General features: G+C 39.5%; 1 protein-coding gene across 8 annotated transcripts in view; it reads left to right on the top strand.

Moving 5' to 3' along the window:
- The window catches only part of FILIP1 (filamin A interacting protein 1), a 104,969-nt gene extending 94,057 nt beyond the window's left edge, over positions 1-10,912 (top strand). For 5 of the 8 annotated variants that reach the window (XM_051778013.1, XM_051778012.1, XM_051778014.1 and 2 more), the window contains one exon: positions 2,321-8,138. In XM_051778013.1, coding sequence (XP_051633973.1) covers positions 2,321-2,527 — 207 coding nt within the window. In that variant the 3' untranslated portion in view covers positions 2,528-8,138. Of the gene's footprint in view, positions 1-2,320; positions 8,139-10,137 lie in introns of those variants that run through there. The other 3 variants (XM_051778017.1, XM_051778016.1, XM_051778015.1) reach the window with 3 other exon arrangements.
- Positions 10,913-12,100: the final 1,188 nt, after the last annotated feature.

Raw genomic sequence — 12,100 nt, 5'->3', positions numbered from 1 at the left:
TCCTGGATCAAGCAAAAGGCAGCAGCCTACAGACAAACAGGGCTGGAAGGAACGGCCTAGAGTTTGTTTCTTGGAAGGAATGGCGAAGAGACAGACAGCCGTGTGGGTTTTCTGCCAGACAGGACAGACACAGGGGAGAGTGTCCTCTGCTTGCCTGCCCTGTCACGCACCAGAGGGGACTGCCGGCTGGAGAGGCACCTTTGTGCCATTTCACTTGGCAAACACAAAATACTTTAGCAGCTGCGTGTGAAGCAGGCATTAGCTTCCATAGGATGAACATGTTAGTATGCTGTAAGGAAGGCAACTAAGAAATTTAAACCAAGTTAGAGTCTTTTCAAAGTGCTTTTGAGTGATTTAGGCTTGAAATGAGTAACTTGAAAGTGCCCAAATCCTCAGTTAATAATTTACATGTGAATAAAGCTGAAGAAATGCCTGAGATTCCAGCTACTCCATTTGATTGCCTCATGTTTACACACTGTGGAACTCTTTCAGGGAGTACAAGATGTTTGTCATTTGGGTTCCCTGGGATGTTGACATATTTTCCAAGGCTGATGGAATGCATTTGCATGTTTTGCCCTACACAATTGTATGGGCCTAACTTGTTTTGACATCTACATGTGAGTTCCATATTAGCCTTTACACTGCTATTGTAAATGTTGCTCTTAGTTATTGAAAATGGCTTCCTTCCTGTCAAGCAGACTGCATTCAAGTTTTCCAATTGTGATTTTTTTTGAGTGTACACATGGGGTTTTGAACCGTCCTTAGAAGATTAAGGAATGGTTTTCCTTTGCATACTCAGGATGCGGACAGAAAGCTCTGATGCTACTGACTGAAAAATGTTGGAGAGAGAAAAGTGCTCCTTTGTTGAGCATTTTTACGAGAATTTTTTAGTAAATGTGCAAATACATGTTGCAGCTGACATGATCCCTTAACTCAATCTATTTCAGTAGTTTAGTTTTATTTTACTTAAGTGTCATAAGTTACAGGGTTTAGTAATTTAGCAGATGGGTCTAGCTAGAATTCCAGGATGTTATGAGAATTGTTCTCTTTCATTAGATCAAAGTCTTCATCCATTATCTGAACAGAAAACAGTCACATATGAAAGTCAGCCGAGACACTGAAGTTGTCACCATGAACATTTGTGTCTGTATTGCACACTGCAGGAGATAAAGCCCATTTTCCTTTCAGAATTGTCACGTTTAGAAGTATTCTCTTTAGGTCATGGTTCATAGGGGGTAGCTTCCAGTTTTGACCTTGCAGAGTACATGCATCATTATCTGGCCAACAGAGACAGAAAATGCAATTGGCCCTTTTGAATCTTTTTATCCTATCCAAGTACTCCCTGTGCGTTTACAGGGTGGGATTCAGTTGCCTAAGCATATGAACTGATTACAGTTTCAAAGCTATGGGATAACTCTGGCCTGGCCTCTGTTTCAGACTCCAGAAGGGCACATGAGCCATGTTGAGTCTGCCAGCTCCAGAACAACCACTTAGGCCATTTTTATATTTTTTTTTTTAATTCTGAAGTACTCACACTTGAGGATAAGTGTGCTTGGTAGGCTGTTGGCCAGGGCAGCAGATTGGCAGAAACAGTAAAATGACCATGTCCACACTGCCATGAGGTATCCCTGGAAATCTGGGTTGGCTGCTTCACCTTCACGAGAGTTCATCAAGTTGTGGGTAGGACTAGAGGGGGAGAACCTTTTTCTACATCCTTCCTACCACAGTCACAGGAAAAGGAAATCCCAATCTTTGCTCTGTCTCTTTCTCTCAACTCCCCTGCTCTTCCAGTGCAGAAATAAGTGGGCCCCGCCATGACCCCAGCACACTTTGTGAAGTAAAATTCAGTTTTATCTATAATGCTGAGCTATCATGCCCCAGCTCTGAAAATGTGGCAGTTACCCTGGGTTCAGTGTTAGCCTCACATGGCTATACTGTTTTGAGGACTCTTGTTAGTCTCTCTACACAATGCTAATATTGTACCTGTCTGACAACTAAGCCAGTGTTCTGGTATCCTCTAAGGTCAGCCTGCACTGTGTTCTGCTGTGGAATGGGAGTTTTGCAACGATTCCCATCCTGATCCCATCTTGATCCAAAACACTGGACCTCAGATTTGGGAAACTCATTTGATCTCGACTGTACCTTCAGCCATATTCTAGCAGTATGTGCCACAGCCAGATTCCAAATGTGAACGTTACTTGATTTGGAATAGTGTTGTTTAAGAGATAAATGAAGAACCAATGAAAAGTGTAAGGTAAGAATCTATGTGAAGAAAAAGTCCTCCATTCATGGCATTTTTCTCTGTCTCTCTCTTTTGCAGACAGGCCAGGATGGGTCATCCTCGAGACCTACACCCACCCGCATTCCTGTGTCAAAAGGTATGAAAGCAGGAAAGCCAGTAGTGGCAGCCCCAGGAGCAGGAAATGTGACAAAATTCGAGCCTCGTGCCGAGACTCAGTCTATGAAAATAGAACTGAAGAAATCTTCAGCCAGCAGCTCTGCCTCCCTGGGCGGGGGTCAGGGTTGATGGCAGTGGCTCAGGGGGTACGTTCTGCAGGTTTTACTGCTCCCATGGAAGTCAGCCCCCCCGTCTGTGTAGTTGCTCACGTTTGCCTGTACTAATGAAGTCCTGCAGCTGTCACTTACAAAAAACTAATAAGTGTGTGCACTGACTACTTAAGTAACAATATCCTTTTGTTTTCTTGAATTCAAATTTAAAAAAGGAAAAAAAAGCCATCATAAAGGCAGTTCTTGTACGCCAGGAAGATTTTCAGTCTAGGAAATGAGAATGGTGCAGCTAAACTAGGTTATTAATCTAGTTCAGGAATTCTTAATGATGGACTTGGTCATTTGAAGGAAGTTCGGTCACTTTTACTGATTGTCTTTCACCTTAGGGAATCACTTTCCACCTTTGCTACTGCATGGGACACTTTCCTTCCTGCCTGTGATCACATTATTGAAATGCCACTTGGCCTAGGGAAGCAATGCCAGGAGACAGTGCACTTGAGGTCCTGTTTTACTGAAAGCTAGTACCTCAGCTGTGGGAGGGAGGGGAAGAGAGAAAGGATGGGCACTGTGTGACCTGCCTTCTCTCGAGGAGCCTCCCATCCGAGTCAGTGTTTCTCAGTGGTGAGGTGCTTTCTCAAGATAGTTACAGAATTCAGGGGCATAGGGATGTAGTACAATGTTTGGCAGCAGCAGTGTTAAGCACCAACTTAATTCTTCCAGAGGTGATTAACATTTGTAGACAGTACTCAAAAACAGGTCCCTGACTTACACACACTGGGTACTGCCAGCTCAGTGCTACGTGAGCCAAAAAGTCTTTAGTCTTTAGCAAAGCTGAAGAAACACTGATCTGGCTAAAATCAATACTGTCCATTTATGGCTGCTCCAAAGATCACTAACACTATGAAGCAAGTCACTCTGTTGACCTGACTAGGTCAGGTAGTTGTTGTTTTCTTTGTTGGGATCTTATATTTAAACCTTAGTTGTCAAGCATCTGTATGTCTTAGAGGGGAAGTCAGTAAAGACTGCTGGTGGCAGGAATTGCTATCTAAAGGCACAGCTCAGGCACAGACAGTGAAAGAGAGAGGGTTTGATAAGGAAGTTAGTCTCATTTTTCAGTGCTGTATAATATGTTGTCATAAATACAGACTGCCTCACAATGCCATGGTGATTCATTGTTTTTCCTTCCCTCTTTGTAATTTCCTCATTTATACGCTTGCGTTTTTTAAGCATGTTCTAAGGAATTGTTCCAGCATGGAAATAGTGTGGATGCCCATGATTGTTATGATTTTTTATTTAATAACAGTAAAGTTATTAAAGGACATTTCCATTAAGCGATCAATTTCCACAGAAGAAAGTCTCAACCAAAAGAAATGGAGCCAAGCAGACCAATAACTGATGGGTTTAAAGTTTGTAGAATGCTTCAACCATCTGAGCAAGCTGTGAAGGACCCAGCGGTTGAAACAGCTTTCAGAAAGCAAGGCGGGAAGACCACCCATAAATAATAAATACAATTCACAGAAAGGAAAATGCACCCGTGGGTGAAATATGAAATGGCTTTCTGTCTAGAAGAAGATATTTGATGGAAGAATCTGTCACAGAAGGTCAACAAAATTATATTCATCCAAGCAGTGTTTAGTTTTCAGTCTGTGATTTGCATTGCTCTCCAGTTTAAGATCCAGATATAGCAATTAGCTGACCATAAAGCTGGTATTTTATTATTCGCATGAAGGGCATTTTTTAATTTGCCACATCAAAAAAGAAGTAGGTTTTGGGTTTTTTACATATGTAGCACCTACAGTACCTGTTAATTCTAAGGTTCTGGTTCCTATGGCCTCCAAAAATCAGATTAATATTTGTAGCATTTTTCCCAACACCCTATTCAGTATTTGAGATAAAACTTGGGAACTGGAATTATCAAGCAATGTGAGTTACTGTTTCAGAAATACATCAGATGCTCTCAAGTAATTCTTATCACTTGAAAGCCTCAGTATGTCAATAAATTGGTGCTGAGATCTTACTGTTCTTGTTGTAACACGGATTTTTTAACAGATGTTTGAAGAAAACACATTTTTAAGAGCTTTTTGCTGGATATTCACTCTAAATACTGGCACTGAAGCAAGTCTTAAGGTCAAAACAGTCATTTAAATAATATTGTGAACATGAGCCCTGAGCTAATGTGGCTTGATACAGTGATGAACTACAGCTGCCTTTTAAGCCTTCCTTATGTCAGAGAAACTTAGTTCCTTAGTTAACTGTTGCTGCACTCAAGGCAATGTTCTGTGCATGCCTGTGGTTGAAAATTTTTTTTTTTGTTTGAGGTCTAAGAAACTAATTCACCTGCAGAAACAAGCCAGCCACACAGTACCTGAAGTCCAGGGTACACAAACTGGTTCAACTAGAGCCAGAACTGCAGGCGCAATCTGGGGATTGCTCCTATGGCGTCAGTAGGATTTGATGAGACAGATTTGAGAAATTCCAGACAGGTCAGACTGAGGATCCTGTTATTTTTCCCAGGGGGAGCACAACAAAAAGGAACTTACGCTCCACAGCAGAAACCTAAAGAGTTGGAATCAGGCAGCTGGTTTAACTGTTAGCTAAAAATAGATACTTAGTTATAAATTTTAACATCTGTTTTAATTGAACTTATCCTTGTTTCTTAAAGGTAGAAGAAGGTTAAGGTGAAGAAAAAAGAAAGCCTATAGTTCAGAAGTCTTAAAATTTGAAGTGTAACTCTGTATTATATTGGAATTTCCTCTAAGTCTGAAGGCAATTATGTTTAGTGACTACAGTAAGACTCTCCATTCAATAGGTCAGGTCCAGAAGGCAGTTTAAACAACCAAGTCTAAAGACAGTGTCTAAGCCCCAGAGGCATCCTGAAGATCTTCCTGATGTTCTTCCACTGCCTTTGTCTAGTCAGGGTTTCTGTTGTGAGTTAACTCTAGCACTGCAGCCTCTGAACCTCACCAAGATCCATAATCCAGGTATTCCTGTATTTCTTCTAAGAGCTTCTAAGTCAAGCCACAATTTCATGGTCACTTAAAGTCAGGATGTAATCCCACACTGGAGTGAAAAGCTGTAGTCCTGTCTTTGTCAACTCCAGCCAAGAAAGTGCTCACTTAGTCACTCAACATGTGGTTGTCCCTTGAGCTGGCACAAGTGTTTGAACCTAACTGGGGAACTGATCTGAATTAAAAGGAATGTGGCAAAACAAAGAAAGGCTAGCTTCAATATAGCTCAGTTCCAGGCTCTCAGGCCTGAAAAAGAAGGAAGGCACAGGAAACCAGGGGCTGTTTTAAAGTGACTGGAATCATGAAGGCTTCCTAGTAGATAAATACCACAGAAATGGAGGGGTAGTACTGCTTATTTTAAAAAGTTTTTGATTGAAACCTTTTTTCAAATGTATGAGACAGATCCCCCTTTCCAGCAATACCTGAGGAGACTCAAACTCACATCAGCTGCAGGCAGGTTCACCAATGGCACTGACAGACTGAGGGGGGGAAGAAGGTGGCATTCTTATTCCCTCCTTTGAAGGCTGTGCTGTTCTGCATGAAGTGCTTCAGTATTCACTGAGCAGAAACAAGTGAGTGGTTGAGTGGTCAGGATATTGAACTAGGAGGAGGGAGCCCCCCTGTTTTCATGTCTCTGTTCCAAAGGCTGCCTTTGAGCCCAGCCTTTTGTGAAAAAAAAAAGCTTATAAGATGAAGTGTCTGTGTTCGTCCATCGTTCCATCTGTCCTTCCCTGATGAATAACACTGAACAGAGCAACCAGTTTCAACCAAACCTAACAAAGCAATAGGGGTCTTCAGAATAAGAAGTTTTTCCACTTTAATGAAAAGGGTGGCAGAGAAGAGGAGCAAGATCTTAGCAGTGCCCCACTGCGTGGAAGACTAGAGCATGAGCTCACCTTCATACAGCATCAAAGAATGAACACAAGAGAGTGATGTCAGAAGTACCACAAGGACAAGCTTTGTTCAAACCTCAGATTTGACAAGGCAACAAAGAATCCAACTCTGATACACTAATCCATAGGAAAATACTAGGGCCTTTATTTACAGGGCTTTTTTGTATTCTACGTTAGTGGATTATAATGCGTAAAACAAGCTTTCCTAAGTGATCATCTGGAATCATTCATCCTCATACTTTCTCTCTCTCTTACCTTTTTCTCTGTCATTTTGTTTGGTTTTTATTTTTTTAATGAAGTGGAACAATTTCAATAGCAAAACACACTCAACTCAGAGTCATAATGATAGTTAAAATGGTTCGTCAGGAAACTAAGGTGGCTGAGAACCAATCTTTGCATTTTTAGTTGCTTTCAACATCAGCTGGAGAGATATCCTGTTTTGGCTGATGGCATGGCCATATAAGCAGTTGTGATAAGCCAAGCAATGGGAACATAGGACAGCAGTAAGGTGGAGAGGGGGAAGAGCAGGGAAAATGCCAACTCATTCATGAGCAGCACACATGGACCGAGAAGGTGCACCCTCAGTTCTCCAGGTGATCTCTCTGATTTTAAATTTAGTTCCTAATAAGTGTTCTACTGTGTTTCCTACGTTGGATCCCATCACCAGAATTACTGCTACATGTGAGTATTGCTAATGTAGTCATTAGCAGATCAATACATTTGAGAAAGTGTGACTAAAAATGAAGGAGCACAGAGCTTCAACCCTCATGCCTGAGGGATTTCTCTCAAGATTGGTAAACATGCTAAGTTAATGGCAGAGGTAAAACATATTTTCATTTATTTTGCGCACCCGTTTTCCTTTTGTGACACCCATTAGTGCGAATTTTGAAAAATCAAACAACACTTTGTGGTTCTTCTGAATATGTCCACGGAATATGCATGTTACTGTATTTAAACCACAAACCACTTACGGCTAATAGTAATTAGCATCATGTGAGTAATCTCTAAAGCCACATTAATATATTGATTCATGCCAACTGGATGCCAAGTCATAGGTCACTGCCTGAAATACACTACTCATGTTCAAAAACATGCTCAATATTTACATGAATATTCAGTAATTCTGATCAGATGTGGAAGAGCATGTCTTTAAAGAGAGTAAGCTACTGTCCTGCTGGGTGTCAGGTACTTGGCATAAACCGCAACAGTCAGGACAATTTTAAGACCAATTATATGTTCCCATCACACATCAGTGGCCAATTTCATTGAGTTGCTTTGAAATACGTAGTTTGCTGGCAGGAGTTTCTGTGAGCTCATCTTTCAAACTAAATGAAAACAACATCAGTGTGAGTTATCCTTATTCCCTTAATTTTGCCTGAGCTCTCTCAGGCAAAACTATATGCAACATTTCTCTTTACAGATGTTAACTTCACTTTGAATCTTACTCGCTACACACTGCTCTTAACCTGGCTTTTTTTTGAAAATGCCACCAGGGTTAACTACTGTGAGGTTCAGAACTATCAGCTCTGGGAGTTAGGTGTGAAACACTCAGGTGTGAATTGTTCTCCAAACAAAAAAACTCTTATTGGGATTTTAAAAGTAGAATTACTGATGTATGTACTCTTCTGTTGCTTGGGCGTGTGCTGTCTGTTGCACATAGATTTTTGTATTATCTGGTGTTACTTGTTTGTATATATTGTAAGAAGAAATTAAACTTTGTATGTTAAAATGTCAGTTTATGTGCTTCATTATATGAACCGGTATCCTGATGTGTTTCCTGGAGAAGTTCTGATTTACATCAGTGGGACTGAAAGCAGAATTAGCTGTTTCACATTAACTGTCATGAAAATCAATTGTTTAAGTTAATTCATAGCTCCTGGAACTATTCACATCTATAACGCTAAAAAAAATTATGTAATCATATCATTCTGATATAATCATATTCCTACAGAGGCTGGTCCAAAAGAACTCTTACAAAATGTGCCTTACTCTAATTTTAGCTTAATAGCTGCTCAGACACCTCTTTTAGTAACTACAGTATGTGTGTGTGTATAATATATATGTTTATATATATGTAAGCATTTCAAATACATACAACTGATAGACAATTATTTGATTTTTTTAAAATAGTTTCTCCTACTCTTATGCAAAATTGCTATATTGGGCCTGTAGGAGGAAGACTGATTGAGAAACATGCTGTAGTTTTGCTGTTCATTCAGTGACTGAGCCTTAACAAGGATATTTTTCTGATACCCATTTAGTTTTTAGAATTTTGTGTCTAAACTCCATATTAATATATACTGTGCATAGTAAATATTAAGAAAATAATTGTTTCATATAGAGTTCACATGACTCCCATTTAAATTAGGGGAGAGTTTGCCTGAGGTTACAGTCTGATATTATATAAATGCAGATTTTAACATAATATTTCACAAGAGCTTCAAGCTAGAACAGCAGTGGTTGTAAGGTAAATTCATACAGTAGTCTGTGATTCTTTCACATTCACTGCTCAAATGTGGTAGAACTGGTATACATATCTAAGATGGTGAAAATCATTTGTTAATGACAAATTGTATGGAAAATAAATCCTTTCAGTCTGGGAAATTCTATTATTTCATTTACCTTAACATATTTTCTAGGATGTTGCCTAAGCACTGCTTTTCTGATTCAGGAATCACCATCAGCACTGTGATCTGCCATCTAGTGGCAAAGTTCTGGCACTAAGAGTACATGGAAAATATTTTCATTTTTCTTTCTTCTTATAATGTAACTTAAACATCTTGCAAATATTAGTTAGGAAGCAAACTAAAGCAGAAGTCAATAAAAATGTCAAAGGCAATAATGATTTGATTAGTGTCATTTCTTGGGTCGTGTAAATCTTGAAAAATTAAGACTATTAAAAAGGGAAGGAATCTTAAGAAAAATAATTTCCTGCATAAAACACAATTTTTCAGAGAAAAATGTCCTTGATAGCTAAATTCTTATATTAAAAAAGTTGCCTGTAAGAGCCATGTATATAGAATAGAAGAACAGACCAGGTCATTAGTACTTCAGCAGAGCCAGAGATTAATCAGGATTAGGGACCTCCTATATTATATATATTATATACATATATAATATATATAATATATATAATATATATAATATAATATAAGTTAAATCCAGCCTTTCAAAGAAAAGGTCAACACTTAGTTTTGCATGCTGTGGCTGAAATTTATCCCCCTTAAAGTCAGTAGCAAATTCAAGAAGACTTGCTGAATAAATCCAGCATAGGTTTGTAAGCCAAGTTTAAATAAAAAAAGTGAGAAATGGCCCCATGCGTCTTCCTCATCTCCATTTCAGAATTGCCATCAGATTTATGATGGATTTGCTTAGACAGGTTACAAGACATCCAACTCCAAGTCTTCCTTATGGAACTGGAACTTGAGTGTCCCTGTGGTTTAATCCATTCAACTGTATTTCTCTTTTCCCTATGGACGACCAAATGATAGTCTTGACATTGCAGTGGAAGCCAGGAGGCTCTGGGCCCTAGACAGGAACTAATTTAGTCTCCCTCTGTAGCATTAGCCAGGACGGTTTTATCAAGCAGTGATGTGAGGGTAAGTCTGTGAGACGTTTCTAGAAAAATGCCTAGCACTGCCACTTGTAATTGTTCTTCTTTAAAGTAACTTGCAATGGATGCATTTGCAGTTTCATAAACCCAAATGTTTTGCTCTCTTTTCTTTTAGAGAGTGTCATCATTCACCAGTTACGCATGAACTCTAGATGAGTTACGGCCCCGCTAGAGCTCCCTGTGTGCACTACCCTCCACGCCCGTGGGATGGATCACTGTAAAGCTCCCTGCCATCAACACCAGGGTCACTTGTGCTACTGACTATTCGTGGAAGTATTAGTGCTTCCATTAGATTTTATATATTTTTTTTCTCTTGGTAGGGCTTTAAAAATGAAGGGCCTTGCGGGCATTTTGAAAGTACCTAGTCAGAGAGAGAGAAGCAGTCTTTCTGCCAGCTGAATTTCACTTTTATTTGCAAAGCCTAAGGCATGTGCTTGATTTTGTTTGATATTTGCCATATAATTTATTTTTATAATACACTTTGTAAAGTAACTGTCCCAAAGTTGCAATTCCTGTTGCTCATGGCGCATTTATTTGTAGAATACACTGTTAAATTTGCAATTTGATATTTTTGTAATAGAGAGTATGTAAAGAAAAATGTAACTACAGCAATGTTTTGAGTTTAAATGGAAAAGTATTCAGCACTGCTGTATGGAATTTGTACTATTGCAGAATATTTCTTGCACTGTGTGATGGTTTGGCATAAAATTAGGTATTAAAGTCCAATGCCTTGAAATACAACCAGATTTGCTCATTTTAAACAGTGTAAGCCAGTTTTTAAAGCTGTGATTTTTTTAATGTAAAGTATGTTTTTACTTCTGCCTGTACCAAAAAAAGGTTGATTTTCATTACACTGTAACTAATAAATTTTCACAACTATGCAAATATAATCAAGTGTTTGCATTTTAACTCCAGTTGCTTAAGGCTGGCAGTGCTCATCTGTGTATTTGTTTATGGGGACAGAATTATGGGTTTGGAAGTTCCTTTTTCTGACTTGTGTCTCATATGGTGTCACAGTGATGTACAGAGTAAAACTAATTCATGGAATCCTAGGATGGCTTGGGTTGGAAGGACCTTAAAGATCATCTAGTTCCTAACTCCCAGCTGTGGGCAGGGTCACCTTCCACTAGACTGGGTTGCTCAGAGCCCCATCCAACCTGGCCTTGAACACTTCCAGGGATGGGGCATCCACAACTTCTCTGGGCAACCTGTTCCAGTGCCTCACTACCCTCACACTAAAGAATTTCCTCCTAATACCTAATCTAAACTGTCTTTCAGTTTGAAACTATTCCTCCTTACTCTGTCACTGAATGCTCTTCTAAATAGTCTCTCTCCATCCTTCTTGTAGATGCAGAAATTAAGGAGAGGGATCAATCACTAATCTGTTAATGACTTGATTGTTTCTAATCTTGTGCATCACAGCACTGGCAGAGATGTTTGAATGCTACAGTCAGAATCTTTAGTCCTGGACTAGCAGGACTGTAAAACTTAGACACCATGCACTCTGCACATGCTGAAGGGCCCCTTTTACACTGGTAGCTGTAGCTTCTCAAGTAGCATCCAGAGAGTTCTGTGGCAGCTATACTTAAGATGACTTTTGAATTAATTATATCTAAAACTACATACAACCCAGGCAGAGTCTTTTTTTTTCTTATACATTTCATAATCAATTATTTTTAATATAAGTCATTGGCACATATTTAAAATACTGCAGATTTTTTAACTGCAGAAGCTACTGGGAGAAACTACTTTTTTGGAAGGGAAAATGGTGATGCTTGAAGAAGATGTGCTGTGAGACGCCAGAAAGAGTGCATTAACTCAGCATCCCACTGGGATGACTAGGTCAGTCCATCTTCGAAGCTGGAATATTGCACTGCTGTGTATTCAATTTGATCTTCATTGGAGCCATGGGAGCTGTTTTTTCCTTCTGTAGAAGGAGTTCTGCATCAAATGCTGACACTGTAGAGAAGCAGGATATTCTGGGATCTGCTTTGGAGTTGATCTCCATTGTAAAGAGTTTGCTAATACAGCTATAGTGAGGAATCAAAATAAGCACTGCTTATCCTGGCAAAAGAGTA

Source organism: Manacus candei, unplaced genomic scaffold, assembly GCF_025592945.1.
Source record: "Manacus candei isolate 608988 ecotype Guabito, Panama unplaced genomic scaffold, ASM2559294v1 h1tg000011l, whole genome shotgun sequence".
Lineage (NCBI taxonomy): Eukaryota > Metazoa > Chordata > Aves > Passeriformes > Pipridae > Manacus > Manacus candei.
Note: the sequence above shows the minus strand (reverse complement) of the source record. Positions and strands in the feature narration are given on the sequence as shown.